This window comes from Rhododendron vialii, chromosome 7a (genome assembly GCF_030253575.1).
Source record: "Rhododendron vialii isolate Sample 1 chromosome 7a, ASM3025357v1".
In the NCBI taxonomy this organism is placed as follows: Eukaryota; Viridiplantae; Streptophyta; class Magnoliopsida; order Ericales; family Ericaceae; genus Rhododendron; species Rhododendron vialii.
Genome location: NC_080563.1, coordinates 2622501 through 2648635, shown reverse-complemented (window position 1 = coordinate 2648635; position 26135 = coordinate 2622501). Strand labels below are relative to the sequence as shown.

At 38.2% G+C, this 26135-nt stretch overlaps 4 protein-coding genes and 1 long non-coding RNA gene across 6 annotated transcripts; 2 read left to right on the top strand and 3 right to left on the bottom strand.

Annotated features, from left to right (window-relative positions):
• Positions 1–258: 258 nt before the first annotated feature.
• On the top strand, positions 259–1416 carry LOC131331923 (F-box protein At5g07610-like). The gene has a single exon (XM_058365889.1). The coding sequence runs from the start codon at positions 259–261 to the stop codon at positions 1414–1416; it is 1158 nt and encodes a 385-aa protein (XP_058221872.1).
• Positions 1417–1817: 401 nt separating this feature from the next.
• Positions 1818–5759, bottom strand: LOC131334008 (uncharacterized). The gene is made up of 3 exons (XR_009201999.1): positions 5370–5759; positions 2416–2576; positions 1818–2182 (listed from the first exon to the last, which is right to left on the bottom strand). It is a non-coding gene; the product is annotated as an uncharacterized LOC131334008 (long non-coding RNA).
• A 1166-nt stretch (positions 5760–6925) lies between these two features.
• Positions 6926–8054, top strand: LOC131332519 (uncharacterized). The gene has a single exon (XM_058366811.1). The coding sequence runs from the start codon at positions 7005–7007 to the stop codon at positions 7749–7751; it is 747 nt and encodes a 248-aa protein (XP_058222794.1). The 5' UTR covers positions 6926–7004; the 3' UTR covers positions 7752–8054.
• Positions 8055–8885: 831 nt separating this feature from the next.
• Positions 8886–15278, bottom strand: LOC131333379 (uncharacterized). Of its 2 annotated transcripts, none has more exons than XM_058367863.1 (7): positions 14918–15276; positions 13066–13532; positions 12262–12376; positions 11205–11873; positions 10340–10417; positions 9428–9544; positions 8886–9201 (listed from the first exon to the last, which is right to left on the bottom strand). In XM_058367863.1, exons 1-7 carry the CDS (start codon positions 15233–15235, stop codon positions 8932–8934), a joined length of 2034 nt encoding a protein of 677 aa, XP_058223846.1. In that variant the 5' UTR covers positions 15236–15276; the 3' UTR covers positions 8886–8931. The 2 variants fall into 2 exon arrangements, 1 of the variants encoding a protein (XP_058223846.1); XR_009201787.1 differs by having other exon boundaries at positions 9169–9201; positions 9428–9576; positions 14918–15278.
• Positions 15279–19969: 4691 nt separating this feature from the next.
• LOC131332723 (fasciclin-like arabinogalactan protein 10) lies at positions 19970–22827 on the bottom strand. The gene is made up of 3 exons (XM_058367019.1): positions 22317–22827; positions 21362–21767; positions 19970–20656 (listed from the first exon to the last, which is right to left on the bottom strand). The coding sequence occupies exons 1-3, from the start codon at positions 22693–22695 to the stop codon at positions 20167–20169; spliced, it is 1275 nt and encodes a 424-aa protein (XP_058223002.1). The 5' UTR covers positions 22696–22827; the 3' UTR covers positions 19970–20166.
• Positions 22828–26135: the final 3308 nt, after the last annotated feature.

Sequence of the window (26135 nt, the reverse complement as noted above, 5' to 3'; positions counted from 1 at the left end):
AAAGAAAGGTTTTTCAAGCTCAAATATAACGAAAATGAAAAATATTTTTTAAATTTTTTTATTCCATTTAAAAGATCTCGATGAGATCTATCAGATAATATCCATATTGATAGAAAAAATTATTTACACAAATACATAATTTTTTAGCTTAAAAAACTTTCTTTTTCAAAAAAAAACTTTAAAAAAGAAGGTGGAACACCCTCTCAGTCCTCTATTATGATTCTCAGCCCGTAACCAGTTCTCTTTGCCGAGTGCAACATGAGAAAGAGAAGAAAGGCGATTCTCAACATTTTACCGTCTGAAATCTCACCGACGGCGGAATCAATTGCCAACAATGTCGATCTCCTCACAGAAATCCTCCTACGTGTTCCGGCGGGATCCATTATGCGATTTAAGTGCGTGTCCAAGCATTGGCTCTTTCTCCTCTCCGACTCCCAATTTGCCACCAACCACTCCATCCGAAACCCTAGACCTTCGATCTCAGGCTTGTATTTCTACATTAAAGAAACCCTCAAATCCGTCTCCCTTCACGGCCGCCGGAATCTCCCGCCTCTCCCCTTCTTCGATGGTCTCGGAGAGCCATCTAAAATTAGGGTTACACACTCCTGCAACGGCTTACTGTTGTGCTATAACAGTCACTTCGATGGTTATAGACATAGACGGCAATACGTTGTTTGTAATCTCACCACAAAGAAATACACCATACTTCCTAAATATGAGGGTTCAGTTCATGGTCTTGATGCTTGCTTGGCTTTTGATCCTTCAAAATCACCTCACCACTACAAAGTTGTATTGGTCAGGGACAACCGTTGTCAGATGGATGTCTACAGTTCACAGAGTCTATCTTGGAAAATAGTTCCCGTTCGCCAAACCAGTTGTGGTCGTGGGGTCTTTTGGAATGGAGCAATCCACTGGTTAACCGATGACAATCTTCTATTGAAATTTGATGTTGATGTAGAAGAGATGACAGCAATGCCAAACCCTCAGTCGCCCAAAATTCTTCCTCTAGACAAGAAGAGGTATTTTGGACAATGTGGTGACGGTTTGATTCTTATTCAGTGTCGTTCACGTCACCCCAGCGGATTCAGAATCCTTGAGCTGGAAAAGGATTACAGTGGTTGGAGTGTCAAGTGTCGGGTCAATCTTAGGCCCTTAATATCTGAGTTTCCTGAGATGACAAGGAGAATCTACTCCAATAAATTTAAAGTATTGTGTGTTGTGAAGGGAGAGAATGAAAGAGATTTTGCACTCGTGTTAGCTATTCCTGGAAGAATTGTTTCCTATTACGTGAAGCACAAGACGTGGGACGTGCTTCGGGATCTAGCGCCAGGTGAATCAATTGAATATGGTTTGAACGGCTATTTTGCTGTTGACGACTATGTGTATCCTTTTATTGAAAACCTATTTCCTTGTTGAGCCTACATGTTGGAGCACATGTGCTTTTTGTTTAACTTTCAATGAGGCTATATTTCTTAGTGCTGGAAAGTTGAATATTTTGTAGGAGTAGGTTTTTCTTGAATATGTTGCTTTAACATCTTTTGCCATCATGATTATATCATTGTTGACGTTATCTATACTTGTGCTATTCTCCTTGATTGCAAGTTTTTTGCAACAGTAAGGATTAACAAACTTGGTTTTTGTGCTAAGCTAATTTGATCAGAATTTTCCTCAGTTTTTTTGTGTGTCAAGTACAGGGTTTTTTTTTTGGTCTAGTACATTTGAAAGAGTCAGTATAGAGTATCATAATGATCCATGGGCAATACCTGTCGTATTAAAAGTTGCTACGAAAATGAGTCTTTAGCAATAGTTGTCAGACGTGAGAGCTTCACCCAGAACAAAAGACATATCCAGAATGAATCTATTGTAGAACCACTAGTGACTAGAGTACTAACATAATTCTGCAGTTGACAACAGTAAATCACTGTTTTTTCACTTCCTCCGATTTTACCTCTAGTTCAACAGAATCTACACTCTCAACTAAACCCTAGTTCAACACTCTTAACCGCCACTGCTAATAGTTACGGGTAACATAATGATTTCTTCATTCACAGACCTTCTGAGTTCTGACTTCCACAAGAAACAAGCTCACAACCGTCAAAATCCTTTTGAATACACCTAGCCCTCAAGTGGACTAGCATGTACTGATTTCCGCAAGAGGTGGATCACCTGCACCTGTTTGAGTCTGCATAAACCCCACAAATAGATGAATGGACAATTCGTAGTTTTGTACCATATATTAAGGGTGTTCCAGAGCCTCACAGAAACAAAATACTCGACATTCGTGGCGTAATTAACCATGAAAGGAGCCTTGGTTATGAAATCGCAAATGAGCATTGGTGATAAACAGACTCCTAGTCTACCCTTGTTTTGAAATTTGAAATATAAAACATCAGCCACCCACAAGGCAAATAATACCTTCTCCATAAGATCAAGCACTTCAAACCCATCTATCACTTTTCCAAAAACAGTGTACAATCCATAGAGATATGTGGCTGCTTTGCGTAAGTAATGAAGAACTGGCTTCCATTGGTATTGGGACCACCATTGGCCATTGACATTATACCCCTTGCATTGTGCTGGAAAATGAGCCAACGAAGTCAGTTTTATGCTGAAAAAAACAAAACCACGCAAGAAATATGTCACATAGAGTCAACCAAGAGATAACAAGAAGCCAATGACAATTAACCAAGACAAGCAGACTCTTTCTTTACGTCCTAAGCCCAGTACTACGTAAAATCTCCACAACATTAATAAATAGAAGGCTCAGGCTCATATACGGCTCTCTCACACACACACACACACACGCGCGCACACAGAGGGGATAAATATTTGTTTTTATTCTTCCACTGACATTGCAAGCTTCATTAAGCAGATGTTGAAGGGTAGAATGCATCATAGCTGCAACATGTCTTTTCTTTTTACTTTCCTAACTCGCAGTTATAGAAATTGTTTCAATCAACGCATTTTCGTGTGTTTTGTAGAAGATTAGTTAGAAAGTTCCAAGAAATGGTGAAGTGCCCCTTAATATTACCGTGATGATTGGTAAACAGGCCAACCTAGACTGTTTTCAACTCACTTTGTCTTAGATGAATGCTTCAGTCTCAAGCTCAGCCAAAATGTTATGGGAATGGGGTATAAGCCTGTCTAGTAGGTAGGTCACTTTCTTCATTTTTGGCAAGACGAGGCATAATAAACATCATTCACTCATGAATAAATAGCAAATAGATCAAGAATCACAAACAAAGTTGACAAAGAAGAAGGCAAAAGAAAATATATGCAGGCTGAGTATTTTTCGTGTAACCTCATCATTGAACTTTTTGCCCCATATACTGGTCCCACCTTTGCCTTGTATCATAAAGCCCTTGATATTTCGGTGGAATAAGGTTCCATCGTAATAGCCGCTCACACATAAACATTGTTAACAAGGAAGTATGCAATCAGAAAGCAGTGGCCTAGGAATAAGATAAAATTCCCGCAGTTTGATTGCAAAGCTCTAGGAAACATTCTCATTGCATATAAACACTCCGAACAAGCATTCAAAGTAGATGAGCAAAAAATTGTTTGTACCAGCAAATGACATGGCTGTAGCAAGAAGAGAATGGTGACTTGTATCAATAGAAAGTTCCAAGGAAAAATTAGTTGAAAACAATATACTTAAAAATACCAATAAGAATTTTCTGTTATCATGTGACAGGCAGAAACCATGAGGATTAACTATGACTTTGCAACATTTCTACAAAAATTTATCTGGGTTGCTTCAGTTAGCCTGTGTTTTGATCAACGATTTGGGAAGGGATTCATGGAACAAAATGTTTGTTCAGTCTCCTCGTCAAATCCCGTAATGTTTAGCTTTAGCCATCCTTTGATGGTAATAATTTTGTAATGTAGGACCAAAATTATAAGAATCTCCACAGTTAAAATTCTGAATTCGTCCCTTTTGAGGAGCCCAACGTCTGTAACAAACATCAATATTAAACAGCCTCTCCGCTTAATCATTCATAGAGATTATTACCACCATATTTCATCCTGCAATTTAACAGATTCACTCCATGCCACACGTCGCAGACATGAAAAACAAACTACTAAAAACCACCTAAAAAACAAACTATGGTCGCCATACAGCAAGCCGGAAGTCAAGCAGGAGCAGGAGCGGTGGTAACGAATTCACTAGGACCGTTTGTGGCAGATAGAACTGTGAATTCGGGAATGGCAAGCTCCGCTCTTGTTGATTAAGCATTGGCACGGGGAGCAGCATTGGGGATTTGCAGAAGATTTGGACTTGGAATCGGTTACGTTGGAAGGAGATTCGCAATCGATGGTGAAGATATTGAGAAATGAGGTTTCGTGCCCAATTGAAGTAGAGGTGATTGTTGAAGACATTAGAAGAGAGAAGGGAAGGTTTCAGTGGTGCGAATTTCAGCTTGTTCGGGGAACTGCAAATGCAGCGGCGAATAATCTGGCTAGTCATGGTTTACAAGGAGTTGGTACTCAGACTTGGGAATCCCGGGATTTATAGTGTTTGAGCTTGGCTCGTTTACTAAACGAGCCTAAAACTTGAGCTCAAGCTCGGCTCATGCGTAAAGAAGTCGAGCTCTTAACGAGCCGAGCCTGGCAAATTTCCCTAACAAGCCTCTCTAAACGAGCTGAGCCTACAAAACAATCCGAGCTTTTGCAAGCCAAGACGAGCTTTTGAGTGTTGAGCTCGACTCGTTTAGTAAACAAGCCTAAAATTCGAGCTCGTGCTCAGCTAGATTACTAAACGAGTCGAGTTGAACCGAGCATTAAGGAGCTGCTCGTGAGGGTTTGTTTGCAGCCCTAGCTATGGGATTCTATTGTAACAGAGATCCATGACTGTTTGATGTACTGCTCTTATTGATCGGATTCAAATAAAATTCTACTATTTAAACAAAAAAAATTCAAGAAACAAGAATCCAGTAAACTCAAGCTTACACAATTCAGATTGTTTAATTACAAAATTAGAGGCCGGCCCTCTTTTGTAATAATTAAACTAAAGCTAAAAAAAGGATTTGGGATCTAAAAGCCCCTTGTTTAAGAGCCCGTTCCAGAAACCTTCTTATTTTAAGTACTTATTTTGGTGTTTTATTCCACAAAATCCAAATAAGCGCTTATTTTCACATTTTCAAACTTAAAATTAATGTAAATGAATTTTTCAATTTTTTTTACACCGTATTAAAGATCACAATGAGATCTATCAAACAAGATCCATAGTGATAGGAAAATTATTTGCGTAAGCACATGATTTTTGAGCTTGAAATTATCTTTTTAAAAAATAAATATTTATTCACCATTTTGTAGAACACACTTTAGACAAAAAAATAAGTTCTTATTTCGGTATTGAGTTAACGAACCTCGGCTGCTCTAGGGACTTCTTCATCACAAGCGATCTCGCACTTGATGTCTCCGAGATTGGTGTGAAGCGTCACCGATTGCAAAACCACGCGTACACCTTTCGTTCGGACTGATTGAAGTTAAAGTGTTCGACGAAATAACGCAATGAAATCAAACACAGACCATCTCCAGCTTGCGTCTTCGCTGAAACTTTCGAAAGCCCTCTTGTCCTATCTCATGGCCAGTTGGGCTAGTCCATTAGCGCGCTATGAACTTGATTTTTACTACATGATTCTGATTCTGAACATAAAACTCGTCACTTATCATAAAATTGGAAAGACGAAGATGATCAAAGTTGGAGTGGTGAGGTTGTGGGGGGCTAGGATATAGTGATACTCCCTCCATTCCTATTTTTTGCTGTTCCAAAAAGATGGTCTCACTTCATAAATAGACAATGAATTTCCTTTTCTACCTTTCTATTTTTAGATTAGTACTAGTACTAAAAAAGTAAGAAAACACAATGGTTGAAGGATAAAATGAAATTACCCTCTTGCCTTCTCTCAAAAAGGATAAAATGAAAAAAATAAGTTTTCAAAATTGCAATAATTGTATTCTCTTATTTGGTTGGAATCCCAAAAATGACTAAAAATTGGGACAGAGGGAGTGTCAGTATAATTAATCAAATGTAGAGATGTTTGGAAAAAGAAATTTGAAGATTACAATCAAACACAATATATAGGAAAAGCATTCTTGAATAATTATTAGAATCGATTTCCTGGACAAAACATTTTTTTTTTCAATCGAAAGAAGAGATAATTTACATCATGAAGTACAAAGTGTAAATTCGGTACATTATATAAATTGTGAGAATCCACCAGACAACTAAACCCAACAACTCAACTAATACAAGAAATACGCTCATAATAAGGTCAAAACCAAAAAAGAAAAGAAAAGAAAAGTCTCTCTCAGTGAAGAACACTCACACACAAGTGAGGAGATTCGAAATCTTGACCTCCTAATAAGATGTAAGAGTTCGGATCAACTAAGCTAGCTTAGTCAATTTGGACAAAACATATATGATTACCTTCCTTCTTTCTTACTTTTTTTTTTGTTTTGTTTGTGTGTGTCCTTTTACCTCTTGTATCTTCAAATATGTTCATAGTCGTGGACTGAGCTCCTGAGCAGTGTAGCTTCCCTTCATTCCCGTTTAGTTTTGGCTTTCTGTGGGCACTTCTCGGATTCACAATAATAATTGGAACCGTACACCTTTCAAAGCTCGTTGAAAAGATCGACCATGTCGAAAAATTACGTTGACCGGAGGTTGGCTAGCTACACGGAGCTCAGTCCTATAGACAGAGAGAGAGGAAGATAATAATGCAGAATTCTGATATTTCAAACCTTTTAAAATGCTCAGATTAAATAACAAAAGCCTTTTTATTTTCTTTTATTTTCTTTGTTGAAAAAGGCCTTTTAAAATGCTATCACATCAGAAAAATTGTTTTGTGAAGTTACTGCTATCATTTTTACACTTTTTGTTCAACACAATTATCTCTCTTTGTCAAATTCCATTTGTGGATCAAATCACTTCCCCATAGTTTGAGTTTCAGGAATCACCACTCTCTCTCTCTCTCTCTCTCTCTCTCTCTCTCTCCACCATGGCAGCTGCCACGGTAACCATATCCTCTTCCACCACACGTTCACTAACCCTTCACCGCATTCTACCCACATCCAGATTTTGTTCTCTATCCTCTTGTTCTCACCTCTCAAAATCCATCCTCCACCCACGACTCCGCAAACCTTCACAACCGCCGCAGCGAAAACTCACCGTTCGAGCCACGAGGACCGAGTCCAAAGGCGTCTCCATCGGATTCAGAGCTCCTGACTTCCAGCTTCCCGAGCCACTCACCGGAAAAATCTGGACACTCGACGACTTCGAATCGTACCCAGCATTACTCGTCATGTTCATTTGCAACCACTGCCCCTTCGTCATACACTTGAAGAAAGACATCGTGAAGCTTTCGAACTACTACATGGGCAAAGGGCTTGCAGTTGTGGCGATATCTTCGAATTCAGTGGCCACGCATCCACAGGACGGGCCCGAGTTCATGGCAGAAGAAGCGCGACTATCCGGGTACCCTTTCCCTTATCTTTACGACGAGTCGCAAGATGTTGCGAGGGAATTCAGAGCCGTTTGCACGCCGGAGTTTTTCCTGTTCAGAAAGGATGGTCGGAGGCCGTTCGAGCTGGTTTATCACGGCCAGTTTGACGATTCACGGCCGAGTAACAATGTGCGTGTTACCGGAAGGGACCTGAGCCTTGCTATAGATTGTGTTCTCAGTGGCCAACCAGTTTCTAGTGTTCAAAAACCAAGTGTCGGGTGCAGCATAAAGTGGCATCCATAGACCAATTAGTCGTCATGTTTAATACTGGTTGTAGTGCTCTCAATTTTAAAACCGAAGAGTGTTACGGACGGGGACTGAACATAGATGTGTTCGGAATCGTTTAATGTACGTAGACCTCACACATGGATAGCTACTTATTGTCCAGACAACTGTGTCAGAAGTATTCACCTTCAATAATTTGCAACAATTTTAGTTGCCTCATGTTTTGCGTCCAATAGGTGAAGATCGTTATAATATTCCCATGTATGTTGAATTCTCTCTCGTTAGTTGTTGATATTGCTAAGTTCCATTATTATTTGGTTATCATTTTGGTTCGATCTAAAAAAATCACTACTCTTCGAACGCGAGCCAATCAAACTTTTTTTTTTTCAAAGAAACAGTGACATGTAGCATTCATAATATAAGTACAAAGGATACTTCGTTCGATCTAAAAAAATCACAACTCTTTAAACGCGAGTCAATAAAACTTTCTTTTTTTTTAAAGGAAACAGGGACATAGCATTCATAATAAAAGATGAAGTACAAAGGATAGTACCGATACGAAAGAACAAGAAAAACACAATACGAAAGCCGCAAAAGTCAATCGACCTTATAACGTACTATGGTTCCAACCTACTCTAAAAAAACAAACTTCTACGGTTCACCTGATACTCTTACAAATTTCACAGTTCTTCTTCACGTACTCAATATCACACCTCTTGATATCCATCTCAATATCCTCAATATAGTAACATTCTCATCGCCATTTAGCTTATTCATGCTGGTTTCACAGCCATGAATTTGGACTGAAAGAAGATACTCCCTCTGTCCCAATTTGTTTGCTCATTACGGGAATTCTCCCTTTTCACTTGACTAAAAGTTTTTGAGTTGAAAAGTGTTTAAATTTTCACAAATACCATTTTGCTTGGCTTTGGGTTAAACTTGGTATTTCCTTCACCTCACAACTATGGGGATAAATTTGGAACTTTGGCTTGGAAAATTGCAAACAATTTGGGACGGCTCAAAAAGAAAACGTGAGCAAACTAAATGGGACGGAGGTAGTATATTAGCATCAATTCCCCAGCTCCTCGCTCAAGCAAATAAATCTCAAATTTGAGCAAAAAGAACTGTAATAGGTAAGAAACAAGTACAGAATGAAACAATAGCCATCTTCAAGCATAAAAATTGGAAACCGGTCTGTTTATCCATCTTCAAGCATCTCTTTGTGGACATGCATGCATGACGCACTGCAGTATTTGTAGTTATACCTATGAAAGGGAACTTTACCAACCAAAGAAGAGTTACAACATGAGCATTTGATATCGGTTGTCACCACGCCCTTGGGCTGTGAACTGCTAGATGAAACATTTGAGGCACTAGTCTCTTGAGCATTTTGGGATGCAGCTATTCTTCTCTCTGCAGCAGCAGCCCTCTTTTCTCTTTCTAAAGCTTGTGCCCTTTTCAGTTCCTCCTGGTTGAATTCAAGTAAGAGACAATAAAGGAACATATATAAGTTGGAATGGGCTCACTAAAATGAGAAAGATGAGTGTTTCGGGAGAGAGGCATCAGAAGAAGGGATAACCCTAGACCTAGAGCAAGAAAATCTTCTCAAATCTAAATGCAGAGAGATTCAGAACTAACGGCTGTAGGTGAAAGGAAAGAAAAAAAAAAAGAGAGAGAGAAAAAGAAGCTCTAACCTCTTTAGACATCTTGGCTCCAATACTAGATTGAGACTGTCCTTTCGAAAGTGTATTAGGAGTGGCTACCCGATTCACTGAAATTGTCGGGGCACTATGGGACGCAGCAGCATCAGCCTGTTCATTGGCATCACAATGATGCAAAATAACTGTGAGAGAAGTAAAATTTGTGCATGAATCAGCAAAACAAGATATGAGTTCTTCATTCCAACCAACTCTTTAGCTTTTCAATAGCACAATTCAAAAGAAAGAAACACAACATTCTTCTATATGACATTCTAGTTTTGTTCCTTGCTTTTTCGTTAAGCCTACTATTGATAAATCAGTAAATATCAACAATGGTAGGCTTGCAAGTTCCTCGAACAAACAAAAAGGCTTCTGTGGAACTGTCATTCGACTCTCACATTACTGAATGTACCAGAACTTCATCTACGAGGGAACAAACCATATTTTCATTTAACAACCATACAGTTTAGTCCCATCTGTAGCATGGCATTTGGCTACTAAAAGAAAAATAATGACTTCAGCTGGCAGAAAATTCTTATTATCATAGATTCACCTAGTCCGGAACAGTGGACCCCGTAACTTCAATCATTATGTTTCATTGTGTAAGTGTCAACTTAGTAAAGGAAAAGAATCAATAAAGACTCTGTCGTACTTAATCAGGTCAATTGTTGGGTATGAGTTTTTATCATCACATGTATTGATGCCAGACAGTAACAGCAAATTTGTGCTAAATAATGATTAAAAAAAACCATCGAAGCACTTCATTCTACATCTTCCAAGAACTCCTTTCAAGCAGATTATTGGTAAATCCCCGGCTCAAGTCTGGCAACAAAATCTGAGCACAGCAGCTTATGAAACAAAATGCTTTATCAAAAATTGGTAAATATCAAGGAGTTGAAGATGCACCTGGGCCTTCTTTTCTTTTTCTTTCCGTAACTTCTTCAACTCTTTTGCTCTTGCTTTCCTCTTGGCATCTTTCTCTGCCTGATCAATCAGCAAAATAGATCTAATCATTAGTGCATCCAACTAAAGAGTGTGCATTTAGTTTTTCGGGTTTCCTTATCTCCATGACTAGCACAACAAAGCAAATGAGGATAGAAATATGTTTCAAATACAAACTTCTCCACCAAAGAGTAAAACAAACTCAAATAATGTAGCTCTACTCTATCCCTTGCTGAAAAACAATATGAGCATAGATTTCTCCCATTATTTGGAAAACTCTCCTGCCACATCATTCGTTACATACGAAATCCCTAAAGCAAGTTCTTGTTCAGTTGAAGTTTGAGAATCCTAGTGAATCCATTCCTAGGATAAATCAGTTACTCGTTTCTTAAATTTTACAATCACCAAAATGGATAACAGCGGTAATGTGATGCCATGTAATCACTATGACGGCATCTTTTGACCTTGCTTATAAGTTGAGAGAAAACAAAACAAGTAGTATTAAGCTCCGTGGAATGTCTCTTCAAAAAAATACCAAAAAAAAAAAAAAGAAGAAAGAAAAGAAAAGGTTCTGTGGAGTGGAATGTTGTCCTGAGCCAACTGCCTTGGCACAAAGTATGATAAGTTTTCTGTGACTACAATCAGGGAAACAACTTCTAGAACCCATTCCAGACCCTACACAACCTTTCCATAATGCAGTTGTCAAAGGAAGTTCATTAGAGTATAAATATGATCAAGTATTATTGATCGTCTGACAACCGATGCACTAAAGATGAATATGGTTGCAAAAAAAAAAACAAATAAATCAGTAAAGACACATAAGACTTACCTGCTTAGCAGCTTGAGACTCCTCCATTTCCTTTGTCAATGCACTGGGTACTTTAGCCGTATTCCAGTCCCACTTGTCAAGGTTAGAAGCCATGAATCTTCGAAAAATATTTCTCACCTCTTTTTCGGTGGCAAGCATATATGGAGTCCGTCCCCTTTCATCTACAATGCAAGGATCAGAACCCTGTTCTAGGAGTTCCAAAACTTTTTGTTCATTCCCACATTTTGCTGCTTCATGTAATGGTGTGGATGCACTAACCACTTCATTCTCACTTTCACTAGATATGGACAAAATCTCAGAGTTTTTGACACCCAAGCAAACTTCTGTAATTTTCATACAACCCAGATTATCAACTACGTCCTCTTTGGTGGACCCCGGGAAGCATTCATTCGCAATGCTCACACTCAACACTGAATCCTCCTTGATGATACTTGCATTTTCTTCGACTTCATAGGCAACTTGTGTCAATAACTTATAAACTCTCCGGGCTTCCTTCAATGTAGGTCTCCGGACAGTCAATGGCACACTTCGGACAATACAATGCTTGCAACTAAAATAAGGTTTTTCTCCATCAAAAAGTAGCTGATGGTTGTCAGACGGAGCATAAATGAAAACGCACGAGGAAGCATCAAAATAAGGCTTCCAAGCAGCAAGTAGTTCTTGAATTTCCTAGTTATAAAGACAGAAAAGTCATTCAAGTGTTCAACGGTAAAAAGATAGCAGGGAAAGGAGAGTATCGATATGTTGTGGCAGTAAAGAGAGAAGATAACAATCTCAGCTTAAGGATGTCAACCGAAAGCAGAGTAACATGCAAATCAGCACCACCCCCACAAACAATAGGCGGACAATAACTACATCATTATGCACAACTGCTTATGCTTTTTCTTCTATTTTGCACTTCATTTATAGGATGTTGGAATAATCCGTAGAGGAGAGAATTCCAGCATAGTCTAGTCTGTGAGTGCAAGAATGAATGGGACAAGGAAAGCACTTTTACAGTGAGATGGCTTATAGGCAACTTCCACGTCCAAATTAGAACTTATCTACTATCCAATACCTTCTTTAAGGCAAGTTCATTGTAACGGCGAAGTGAAGCTCCAGCAGAATGTGCAGCTCTGCCGGTTGCGTCTTTTGATGACTGTTTTTTACCAGCCTTGGCTCTTACCACATATCTACAGGAAAGATAAACGAATTTTAGACAAACTAAAAGCAGAACAAAAAATGCAGCTCATATAAGTCTGCTTGTTCCTTTATGATTGAGAAGCAAAAGGAATCCTGCAGTTAATATTAGTTTTCTTGTTCCTTTATAATTGAGCACTTTTCGTAGAGGATACAGGCTTGTGGGTAAATGGAGGTAACCTATCATATGACTGGCAGTACACCAACAAATATATGCTATATGCTATGTTTGGGCTCCGCAAAATAGTTTCTTCTTCTTTTTGATGCTAGGAGTAGAACCCCACCTTGAATGAAGGCTACTCCATCAGATTTGCATTCAAAAGCTTAAAACTCTTAAATGAAAGAACTCCCTCGCTTGTTGCCTCCTTTACAATTCAATCAGTGATCTACTTCTCCACTCTACTATACAAACTAACAATGAGTTTTTCCCAAAAGACCGATACTTTATCAAAAGGAAAGAAATATCAACAATCTCTAAGATAAATTAAATATTTGAAACGAAACTTGAAAGGGAGTAACTACCTAATGGCTATTACCAACTGAACTAAACCAGTGACATGGAAACAGTGGTATCGGGCCCATGAGCAAGACAGTTGAATATAAAGATCATTCACATGTACCTGCTTATTATCAAGCTTTTTCTACATTAAGGTTTCAAAGGAGGCAACAATTTAACACTAACCTGTGGAATGTTTTGTGAGCCACAACAGAGTTACCATCAAACACGCAGCCAGCGAAGTGTCCACCACTTGCAAGCAACACAACCCTCAACCGGGTATTATCCCTGGGCTCATGGATAACAAAATTCAGTTTTTCAATTACTTCCTTCTCTCTCAAGCAAGGCATGGACTCACCATCATCTGCATCAACTATATTATCATTCTCAAACAAAATATTCTCAGCCTCGTCCAAAAGCAAACACTTCCACAATGAAACTCTTTCTCCTCTCTGAAGACGAATAAATAGCTTCTGTTTAACACTTCTGTTTAATCCACTATGAACATAATCAGAGGGGAAGGATCCCTTTTCAGCTTCATCTTCAGACCCGGATATGCTCGATATATCGTAGTCTTTGAATAAAGAATCAGAGGTCAACTCATCAAAATCTTCCTCCTTCACAGTATTCTTTCCCGCAATAGTTAGCTTCACCTGAGATTAAATGCCAAGTTTAAAATTCATAACTTACAAACTTCTAGTGCCCCAATATTTGAACAAAAAAGGTGATATTTCTACAATCACCAACAATATAGTACATACTATAAACAGAAGCAGGAATCACCAACAATATAGTACATACTATAAACAGAAGCATGTACAGCCTGTTTGATTCACAGATAATCCAGCAGAAATGGCATTCCCCCACGAGGATGCAACAATTGGATAAGTGAAAACATACTTGTTAGACAACCAATTTCATGACACATGGGAGATACACTAATAGCGTGGGTAGCCCCTTATTATCGGTCCGAAACCACATATATAATTATGCTCACAATTCCCAATTTCCCATTGATTCATTACTGTGGCTCAGAGATTACTCAATATGGGAACCTCCCAATTCAGTTGTCATGCTGGTAACTCACTCACATTCATGGTAATCTAGGACAAGATTGACATAATCCAAAACACCAAATTCATAATTCAGTCCCTAGTACAAGAGCTTACAAAACAATTCTTTTCCTCTAAATGGTACTACCACCAGTGGTGACGGCACATAGAGTTTAGCAGGGTCAGCTGACCCCCATGGAGAGATTGTGTTTTGCTATAATTATATTGCGTACGGTTGTACTATCTTATTTGATATCAATGAAGTTTCTCAATTCTTGGAAAATTAAATACTAATTTCATTTACTGTTGACAAAATGACCCCATTAACAATTTGTATTGACACCACTTTGGCTCCGGTCACTTGTTCGCTTTGGTTTCCCAGAACCACCCTCTCTCAACATGGTCCCCAAAAAGTTTTTTCTCCGATTATTACTCTAATTTCTCAATCTCTCTCTCCTCATCACCCCAAAAATCTCCCTCAAAACTTAAATCAAACAACTTTGCTAAGGACGCAAGTACCACAACTTTGTTTCTCGTAGAACAAAAAAATACAGAAAAGTTAAACACTCCCATATTTCACTTTCTTTTCTTATCAACTGAAGGATGCCTATGGTGTGTAGCACACAATATTTTTATCTATTAAGTACTAACTCATTAAAGAAGACACTTTTCTAACTTTTGTGAATGACCCCATACCCAAAACTTCCTGGACGCCACTTACTACCTCCATCCCAAAAATAATGCATTTTGTCGAGAAAATTTCAAGCTTTTTGCCACTAGTTACTAAATGAATCGTCAAAAAATTGAATTTTTCTCGATAAAAATGTATTTTTTAAAGTTATTACCAGCCAATCTTTCTCGGAAGAGTAAAATCTAGTGTTAAGTTCCGAGCACTACAGTTGTTGAAAACTGTAATTGATGCAATTAACTGATACAAACACGTATATAGTCATTTACATCAGCTAATGAGGGCGATGAGAGAATACGTTGAATCGATGAACGTCGGACTTGAAGTGAGCCCGTTGGTCTGCGAGAGACTCGAACTCGCCCTTGCAAGTATTACAAGACCATCTCGAAACCAAAGCCTTCGCTGTTGCAATTGGCTGCTCTTCGTCGCCTGGCGTTTCGATTGCGGAGATCACCGATGACGATTCAGCTGGTTCGGGCAAAGAGCTTGGAGATTGGAGGAGTCGGCACGAATCGAACAACTCCGACGGGACGTCGAAGATGGAGAGGTGTCGCTTCTCGTCCTTTCTCTGTTGTTGTTTTCTATCGGCGGTGGAGGAAGCGGAGTCGTTCGACATTGCCGCCAACGCCGTTTCGAGTTCCCGATTTTGACCAAAGGGTATAGAAGTGGCCTATAAATTGGATCATGGCCCAGCCCTTCCAAGTCGGATAATATTTTACTACTAATTAAATAACAATTACCTCCCCCTATTTTTCTTAAATATCGAATGAAACCCTGAAATTTTCCGAATACCATCCTTCCCAAAGGTTAGCTCAGAATTCCGATTACGACTACAGATGCATTCTGCTGGGAAAACCGACCTCTATATTGCTCGTCCTGGGAAAACGATGTACGATTTGGTGAGCTAGAACAGGTAGGTACAGGAGAAGGGGCGGTATGAGATGAAAGTGGAGGTATGGGAAGGGGAGGAGGCCCGTGGACTTGTTAAGGAAAGACAGCAAGAGCCGACGAAACCATGTGACGGCTCGAAAAAAAAAAAGACGACCTCACCACTAAGAAATTCTTTCAACAAGACATGGAACCATCTCACTCTTGTGAACGCAGATCATAAGTGACAAAATTCGCCATTCAGAAGAAATCTTCTACAGAGGGAGAAACCTATTACAAGTAAGTGGAGAAGATGAAAGATCTCCAAGGGTGTGAACCTCAGCGAGTTTGGGTTGAGTCGTGACACAATTTCAATATAAACTCTTCAAATTATGAAAAATGCTTCATACTACGTATGAGATATGTCTGGAACCGTTTGATACGTACGATTTTCTATGTGCATAATACATCGTGCAATACTCGCGTGCTTCAATAAAACTGGGCACATCTACGTTCAGGTATCTCTTTTGTAGCTCTAAAACTATATCTAAAATGTACCATAATTAAATTTATTGAGAACTCAAGAAACTCATTGTGGCGAAGAAGACGATAAAATTTTGAGTGAGAAAGTCAAACTTTGTACATGAGATTAATTTAGTTACTCGATTTCATATTATGCACAAGGAATTACAACCCAATATTGTACATTACTCGGCTAATTTCGTGAATTCAAACTGTTGGATTTGATAAAAAGTGGCTAAATAATTAGTCAAACCGTTTGATTTAAGATCTAGATTGGTTCTCATCTGGCGATTTCGCCGGTCTTGCTTCTGCAGGGGATGCCTGTGTCGAAGTCTAGGTAGTTTTGGCTCATTCTTGTATCTTTTGATAAAATCTGTATTACCTTCGGGTTTTGTTATGAAATGAATTGAATGTGTTCAAAAAAAAAAAAAGTGATTCACGTGACTAAATTATCAATTTGAAAATTTAAACCATTTGATCCAACTAAACAATGATCAGTTCAACCTACCATTTGAAGTCGAAAAGAATACGACGGTTAATGGATGCATTAAATGGGGACGATACTATTATTTGATTTATAAACCATGCACTAATAGATATGGAATGGAATTATATTGTTTTGGACCCATAAAAGGACTGGCCACATTTGGTAGTAGGTTACATAATTGGGCTAGCATTCCTAACTACTACTAAGGGAGAGTTTCCACTTAGAAGTTTGTCCTCAGATTAATGGCAATAGACAAGTTATTTTTGTTAAATGAATTTTTAATTTATGTATGTGAGTAGAATAATTTGTCTTGAAGTTCGCATTTTTGTCTGACTCCAGCCCGTTAGTTCATTTAGGCCCCGTATGATAAACTTATTAGACCTTGGGATTGGTAGTCCCAAGGGACTACTAATCCTTTGTTTGGTAACCCAAAATGGGTTAGGACTATTAGTCCCTTGGGATTAGTAAGGTGGGCTTTAAGGGGTATTATGAATACCCCGGGGGAGATGGCATTACCAATCCCAACCCAACCCCCAACACATTCTCATTACTAATTCTTTCTATCAATCCAATCACATCATCTAATCTCATCTCAAACAAACATGATATTAATAATCTCATCTCAAACAAACATACTCATTACTAATCCATTCTCATTATCAATCTCAATCCTAATCTCATCTCCTTACGAATCCCACCCATCTATCACTGTTATCAAACGGGGCATTAGATAATATGCAAAACCCAGACTAATTTGGCAATAGGGGCACCTAAAGGTCTGCTTTGTTTTTGCCCCAATTATTTTAGATAGTCAGGGGTGTCTAAACCAGCTTACGTTCAGCTCAATTATTCCCTACTAGTGCTTGTCCGTGCTTACGATACTACCCACCTCAATTGGAATTGGAATTACCCTTTGAATCTTGGAATTGGAATTACCCACCTCGATTGGAATTTCTGAAAACTAATCTAGTACAAAGAACTCTGTTATCAAAACCGTATTTTTCAATTTCCATGGAGAAGGCATTAACAAAGTACAAAATGACCAAATAAATCAGCTTCAATATTCCATATTCGTGACTTCCCCCTTCATACTACTACACTATTTCAATCGCGGTGGGTAGTGCCATAGGTACGAACAAACCCTTAAAGAAGTGTTTTCACACATAGCAAAGCGACTCGACGTAGGCCTACAGTACCCACAAATTATGTACCCATGAATTAAGTTACTGCTCTGATGGAGAAAAAGAAAACACACATCGACCCAGGGATGCTGCCGAGCGGGTGGAAGGCGACCGAAAACACACGACACTACTAAACTTTCAAGAGGAGTCAAAATAACAAAACTCGGATTGCAAAAAAATCACCCACCCACCCACACCCAAAAAATCACTCAAATTTCTTGAACACTTATCCCGTAACATGATCGAACAATAGCTAGATTGAAAAATCCCAATAGACCAATAACTCCCAAAAAATTTCACACGGCTTTCAAAAATTAGACTCATTACCTTTGCTTCACAGAGGTTTCTTGACCCAACTTTTTACTTCGGACGAGATTGTAGACCTCGGGACGAGGGAACCCAAACCACAAGGGTTTTCTTTTCTTTCTTTTTTTTTTAATGCCATCGACAAATGAAAGATTGTGGCATTTTTGTAAAAAATTTGGAAGATTATGGGCACTTTTTTAAGAGAGTTGGAAAACACACATCAACCATTAAATCAAATGAATCTCAGCTCTTCTAACAACTTGTGTTTATATGGGGTCCACACCCTTGTGTTTTATTGAATAGATTACAAGCCGATCAAAAGCAGGTCATTAACGTTGAGAGTTGGAGATTCACAATAGACTTCTATGTTGCCCCTACTTGTTTGATTACTAAGAAAATGTGACCTCGCTAATTGGGATTATTTTGAGAGAAAATGACGGCTCAGGACGTATTTTGATAATTAATACCCATCAAAGACATACTGAAAATATTTTTTAATGCTAAAAATATCCGTAACGGGTATTAATTATATATCAAAATAAGTTCTTGGACGTTATTTTCCCAAAAAAATTATGGCCTTATTGGGTTACGTAGACGGTTGATTCCATGCCAACAATGGTTGAATCCAAAAGGTCTTGTCTTAACAATTATAGCAAAGATTTTGCATAAGAAACATCATCATCGTAGTTGTGTTGCCATGTTTACTCGAACAATGTCCAATAGTGTCGTGAAGAGGGAAATTAAAAGCACTAAATTGGCGTCAATCACCATGGATCGATAACATCAATCTCTACATCTCAAAATGCCAAACCTAATAAATTAGTTTAACGTTACTGATGCATGCATTGATTTAGGGGCCGGATTCTGCATTGCGATTATTCATTTTTCAAGTTTTTCTATTTGGGAGCTCTATTGCGATAATGCATTACAGTACATGTACAAATTTCACAAAAATGTGTGACAAATAAACGTATTGAGACACGAGGAAGTTGCTTTCCAGCAAATCTCAATCTCGGAAGCATCGAAACCACATCACCACCACCATCAACAATCCTGAGGACGCACACGACATGTGGGTCCAAAGACTTCAAACCCCTGGATCCCATCAACATTCATGGCTATGTTTCTACTTTCTACTATTACAATTTTGAAAAGAAAATTAATATTCGCGTTCCACTTTTAACTGATGACATTTCATTTTGTTACTAGTAATTTTACGTTAAAATTAGAACGCATCAATAAAAAGTGGAGCTCCAAAATCAATTTCCTTTTGAAAAATAAGTTACGACATTTTAACTTGTTCTTCTCATTAGATAACAAGTTTTTTATCTCATCTACAACTTATTAGTTCAGCGGTGCTACGCCCACCACACAGTTTCACCGCTATTTCAATCTCACCGTCCTTCTCGGCAATCAATGGTCCAAATTGAGTGCGGTGAGGTGAGTGGTGGCGGGCGTAGACTTTTCGTTATTAGTTAGTGAAAATAACTTGATATTTTTTAACAAATCTTTCTCAATAAACTTAAAAATTTTCAACTTCTTATTGGTCAGTTAAAATAATTTGACATTTTTCAAAAAAACTAGTGATCTTGACTCAAGTATACCGGAAACATCCCCTACAGAAACAATAATCCCACGAAAATCAAAATTAAACTGAAATTGATCCAAATCAACGGCATAATTACTCCACAAATAAAACGGAGCATATCACGCCAACATCCCCATCACCCGCTGCTATAATTGCAGCATTCAACTCTGCACTAAAATTCCAAACTCTACCTCTGTCGCAAAATAAATATTCAATTTTCAAAACGAGAACTTAAAAATAATATTATAAAATTTTTAAGAAAAATTCAAACATTTTCAATAAATTACCAGATATCCATTAGTTCTTTTAATTTATGAAAAGATTTTAAAATTTTTCTTGTAGATAACTTATTATTTTTAAGTTCTCGTTTTGTAGACCGGACATTTATTTTGGAACGGATTCAGTATCAAACAAATCCCCAAACTTAATTAAAACCCTGGCTACACAGTATCCGATAATAATTAGAAACACGAATGCCGTTAAAAAGAAAAGAAAAAAAAATAGTAAAACCAAACGTAAAAATAAAAAAACGTGCTCCATCCAAAAAAAGAAAAAGAAAATATCAAACCAAACTAAACCTGGTGCGAAATGACGATCTAGGACAAGAAAACAGAGAAAATAACCGCAACCGACACTGACAGTATTGCTTCGAACAATGCCGGCGCTTTCACGTCGCCGGCGGACTTACTATCCTCCGGCTGATCCGGTGCTCCCACCGGCGATCCCTCCGGGGATCCCATAGGCGGGGCAGGGGGCGAGAAAACTGACGAGGGGGACGTCGCGATAACCGGCGACGGAGCTTTCGCAGAAACCGCCGGAGACGGCGACTGGGAAGGCGAGGCGACTGGCGCCGTCGATGGCGCACTCCCGGACAACTCCGGCGCAAGAAGCAAACTGTCGACGGTGTAAATAACGACGGGCGGCGAGTCGATCACGGTGCTAGCAATTCGCGACGACGAGTACCCCGTCCCTAAGGTAACCTCGTCTCCAGCTGTCGTAACGGTCAAATCGTACTTCCCAGCGCCGTTAGTCGCCATCGTGCTGATCGGACCTTTTGTAGTCTTCAATGTCCCTTTCGGCGCGTACCTACAGGAAACGAACGCAGGATTTGAGTTATTTTAGTATTGGGTAGGCGAACATCATTAAAAGAATTACTCTCCCTGTTTTAAAATGAGTGACTTTTTTAAAAAAACATGTAATTTTTAATTATTTATATTTTTTAATATGAGTGCTAAAAAATACTAAAAAAAAAATATCAGTAATACTATACAAATTGCAAAAATACTAAAAAAAACATACTCCAGTACAAATCATATACTACAACACATAAATTCATACACTATTGTGAATCTAATGTCTCATTTCTATATAGAAATAACTAAAAAATTCATGATCTCGTTCAGTTGCACGAAAAGAATTATAAAAATATAAAAAATTAATTTTCTTGTAACTTTAAGATAATTGTAGAATCTACAGTTTTAATTTTTTCACTAAAAAATATTTTTCTGTCAAATTGGTCCTACCAAAACGAAGGAATTTTTGTTTTTCTATCAAATTTTTTATTAAGAGAACACACATAAGATCTCACTTTCACTTTTTGTGGAAAACAATTTATAACGCAACATTTTCGATAATTGAACAGAGCTTTGCTTTTCTCGTGATGTAAAAAGCATTTAAATGTTACTCAAACGGTGAGCCTATCTAGTTTTAAATTTTCTATACGCAAAACTACTACAATTGCGAAGAAAATTTGAAACTGACCAAACTTGGTCAGGACGATCGTTTGCGTACCTAGAAAGGGCGTGATACTGTAAGAGCGAGACCATCTCAGCGTTGTTGAGCTTACTCAGATCGGGAGCGTTCTGAGCCTTAAACGCCCCATCCGACGGCGCAAACACCGTTAATCCCGTGCTACTTGCCGTCTCGTACATTTTCAACACGCCGGTATCCTCAATCAACGAAACAAACTTTTTGCACCCAGCCTTTACCAACAAAGCCGAGATATTCACGTTCGAAGCCGACGGCGCAGCTAGAATCCCCGGCGCCAAAATCAGCTCGCTGATCTCGAGAACCGAGATGTGGTACGGCATTGTCTTAACCTCCTTGACATAAGTCGAGTTCAGAGCCGAGCCAGGGGAATCCGCAGCCGAGCCGAATCCGACCTTACCGCCTTTCAAATCGGTGATATTGACGAAACCTGAAATATTGATCACGTGAGAAGGGTTGGCTTTAGGTATACGCCGAGTATGTGGCCACATCAACCCCTAAAAATACAACCTATATATTCCGTCTCAAATTGCTGGTCCACTCTCAACTATTTTAGAAATCTCAAAAATTGTTTACATTTTCAAATGTATAAAATTTTAAATATACAGCATGAGCCCTTTGATAAATCTTTATTATTTTTTTCAACAAATTTCTTAAAATCATAGTAAAAAATATTATAAATTTAAAAATATAAATAATTTAAAAATGCCAAGCATGCTCGAAAATGAACAAAAAATTTGAGATGGAGGTAATATACTTTTCTATTAAATGAGCTTTTTTGTACATATGCTTTCGTAAACTTTTACAGCGCGTACAACCTCACCGCCCACGGAACTGACCACACCTCTCTACGATACACGCAGGCCCCGCATATGAGACTCGCATGGCAGGATCCGTGTACGTTAGAGAGGTGTGGTCGGATCTCGATGGTACATTTCGGAAACTCTAAATATTTCTCTTTAAAAATGATTTTGAATACCTAGTTGGCCATGGGCGTCGCCGGTCGTCTGGTATAGGGTGGTGGAGAGGGCGGTGCCGGCGGAGATCTGGTGGAGCTTCTTGGCGTCGAAGTAGTCGAGGAGGACGTGGAGGCTGAGGACTTTCTTCACGACGGAGAGTGGGGACTGTTCGGTTGCGAGGACGGAGATGGCCGCGTTGTTCAGAACGAGGACGGTTATGGTGTCCCGGCTGTTGATTTCGTCGGAGAGCTTTGTTTGGGTGAGGTAGGTGTTGAACTGGGAGTATTCCGGGAACGGGGAGAGGATTTGGGTGATGTTGTGGGCGGAGATGGCGGTTAGAGAGAGAGTGATGAACAGGAGGTGCAGTACGCCCATGGCGGATTTTAGACCTGTGTTCATGAACTGAGAAACTGGTAAAAAAATGTTAGTGAGAGAATTGGAAACACAGAAGAATGTCAGTGAGATTGGGGGAGTGGAAGCTTGGGGAGGCGTATTATGTGGCGATGAGAGAGAGAACAGATGAGTTGGGGTTAACTAGGGTTTTGTGTTTTTTTGCTAAGATGGTTAACTAGGGTTAAGGGGATGTTAAGTGTGGTTAGTAATTAGTAATTTAGTAGTCTCGGAGCACAATCACGCGTTGCTCCGGATCATTTCAACAATACATGTATGTGAGATTCAGGCAGTGTTCCAATTTATCCCTTTAAAAAATACTGTAAGTATTGATTTTTATTTTTTAAGTTTAAAAATAAAAGGCTTACTGAAATAAAAAAAATATGTCATATGAATCTTGTTTGATAGATCTCATCGATCAAACCCTGCAAAAAAAATTGAAAAATTATTTTTGTAAACCTATTATTTTTAAGTTTAAAAATAGGTCCTTATTTTTTCAGTACTTATTTTGAAATGTGAAACGGGCCATTCGAATAATCGTAAATCCCGCAAAAATACGTGATGTTAAACTGTCTTAAAGAACCACGTGGCCGTGCTCCGGAAGCATTGAATAATCATATTGGCTAGTGTGCATGTCACGTGAGTACGGTGGTGGACTGAATGAGTATATTCTCCCTCTTTTCCTGGGCCATTTGCGTGGATTATGCAAAGTTGTTTTATTACAGTTGCTGGTCTCAATAATTCTGTAAAATTCCACTTTGGTTTTCGCAGATTCAACTTCAACCATTTTTCATTCGAAAATCCGTTTTCCCAATGGAATCTTTGTTTTCGATTGATAATGTTTCAATCAAAAGAAGACAATTAAATTTGAGGGACCACATTAGAACACAGGTAAATATGTGACCGTTGATAAAAAAACACCACCCTGAAGATGAAAACATTTTGGACAATAAATAACACCCGGAAATATCGATCACTTGATAAGGGTTGGTTTTAGTTACGCGCCGAGTATATACAGCTGTATTGGACTCTTAAATTTTATCTAATTTTCAAAACTTTCATTTTTATTATGCTCTTAAAGTAAGCCTGTACACGATATTAATACGAGTTCTTAATAACTACTTTTATCGCAAAAATACAAGAATAGTGACGTTTAAGTAATATCTTTTAATTTAATGAAATATTTTTAGCTTTTTCTAACTCAGAGCCAACTCTGCACGTGGGTCATACATATTATATATTCTTCCCGAAATAATTCTTGAGATTGGCAAAAGAACTACACTAAAACAAAAAAAGAAAGAGATCAACAGTTTAAACTAGTAGTAAAATTCTACTAATTAACAGGGACTAAGTGTGACCTCTCTGAAATTATAGGACCAACGGTTTAATATATTTTCTTAAATTATGCCCCCCCTCCCCTCTTTTTTTTGGTGAAAATAGCATAATTATCCTAACTTTTAACACTTTTTTGGGGGTAGTATTTAAGTATGTTTTAAAGACACCTCTCTTTGTGGGTTTGAAACGGATGGGTTAAATTTCGCCGTTAACGTTTGGCACTAATTTCGCATCTTAATGCACATTAGCTCGTTGAGCCGTTTGCTAAACAGTCGAGAGGTTTTAACATGACTAGAAGAACACCTTCAAAACAAACAAACAAAAAAATTAAATAAATGCGTGGAAGAACTTTACCCTTTTTTTGTTTTTAGAAGCCAGGATGTGTAGAACAATTTACGCACAATTCGATTAACTTATCTATGTCTCAAATGTCTCAGGACACGGAAGGTTTTGAATCGAGGGAGAGAGAACATGCTGATTTTAATCGAGTAGGACAATTATTAAGTGTTCCCGAGGCACCCCCACCCCCCACATGATTGTTTCGATTTTAAATGCATATGAAAACTTTATTATTTTGAATGAGATATCATGTATGTTACCATGGATGCTTTCCTATTTTGAATGAGCTGGGCTATTTATTTAAGAAAGACATAATTTCATTTTCAAAAATTAAAATTACCCATAATTTGTTGGTTGATTATGCTATTCTTTCACCATAAATCGCTTTCAGGATTTTTCTCACAAAAAATACACCGCAACACTATATAGTGTAGGATATTGATTTTTTTATATACTCATTTTTTTTTCTCGTTTCTCATCAACAATTACTTGAACATTGGTGATTGATAGTATTTTAGCTTATAACCATGAGATCCAGCGCAGTGATTTAAAGTGTGAAAAAACCATCAGATATGGTATTAACTTGATTGTACCATCAAAATTAGGTAAATCTACATCTAATGCAATTATATAAATTATAAATAGAAAAACCCTAAGGTATATTAACTTTCTTTAACAGTGCAATGAGGTAAATCTACGATTATAATTCCAAACTTGGTATGGGCCCCAGTTTTTCTGGGCTTGTCCTAGTGCCAGACCAAAAAGAGTCTTAGGCCCACTTGCAAAGCCCATGGGTCAACTGGCATGCAAAACGTGGGCCCCAGAACAGTGTTTGTTAGATAATGCGACCCACCTAACAAAAGGGTTGTACTACGGGAGTAATTATTTGGTGGCTTTTTTTTGTTTTTTTTGGTAAATATTATTTGGAGGTCTTTGGGCACCGTCATGTGCTGTCTCAACATCATTCTCTACCACATTTGAATGGGGCTTATACATTTATGTCGAACTAATCGATTCTTACATAGTATTTTTAGACACTTACGCGTGGGTATGTGATGGCTCTAAGGATTGCTGACAATGAAAATTGAACCGGGAACATTTGGAGATAACACACCCCGGCCTAAAACCAAGGCCAATACCACTAAGCCTATCCTTGGGATTTTTTATATGAATTTTTAAGCAATAAGTTAAATTCAGAATAAACATACTTATAACTTATTTTCAAATTTCACAAATTTGTTAAACTAGTTCGGAAATAGTAAAATCATGAACACATCATGCAAATATATTAGATAAATGGAATTAAGAGAATAGCTAATGAGTAGGGGTGTTCAAGAAAATCGTGCGACCAGTTAAACCAATCCGATCCGGACCGAACTTTCTTTTTTTTGTTTTTTTGTTTTTTGTTTTTTTTTTGAGGGGGGGGGGGGGGGGGTGTGTGTGTGTGTGTTTCTAGTTCTGTAGTTTATTGGTTTGGTTATGGTTTTAAAAAAATAAGAACTGTATTTTGTAAGAACCGTGGTTAGAACTGAATCGGACCATTTAGCATTAATATATATGCATGAATATATTTAATTATGTATTTTGGTTTGGTAAGTTAAATTTTTTTTTTTTATGGAAAGTTAATCTATTTAGAGGAGAAATCTCATTTTCTAAGAAATTCATCAATATACTGCGCGGTGTTTATGGGAACCCGAACCATTAAGAATTCTTAGAGTGTTAGTATTCAACACCCAGAATCCAATTAATTTCATTCTCCATTTTACTTTGCCAAT

Coding starts and splice junctions, on each gene's coding strand:
- LOC131331923 (XM_058365889.1), top strand. CDS start 259: ATGAGAAAGAGAAGAAAGGCGATTCTCAACATTTTACCGTCTGAAATC.
- LOC131332519 (XM_058366811.1), top strand. CDS start 7,005: ATGGCAGCTGCCACGGTAACCATATCCTCTTCCACCACACGTTCACTA.
- LOC131333379 (XM_058367863.1), bottom strand. CDS start 15,235: ATGTCGAACGACTCCGCTTCCTCCACCGCCGATAGAAAACAACAACAG. Junction 9,545..10,339: donor AAAAAGAAAAGAAGGCCCAG/GTGCATCTTCAA, acceptor GCCAATGAACAG/GCTGATGCTGCTGCGTCCCA. Junction 9,202..9,427: donor GAGCCAAGATGTCTAAAGAG/GTTAGAGCTTCT, acceptor GAATTCAACCAG/GAGGAACTGAAAAGGGCACA.
- LOC131332723 (XM_058367019.1), bottom strand. CDS start 22,695: ATGAACACAGGTCTAAAATCCGCCATGGGCGTACTGCACCTCCTGTTC. Junction 21,768..22,316: donor CGACGCCCATGGCCAACTAG/GTATTCAAAATC, acceptor TCAATATTTCAG/GTTTCGTCAATATCACCGAT. Junction 20,657..21,361: donor CAGTATCACGCCCTTTCTAG/GTACGCAAACGA, acceptor CGTTTCCTGTAG/GTACGCGCCGAAAGGGACAT.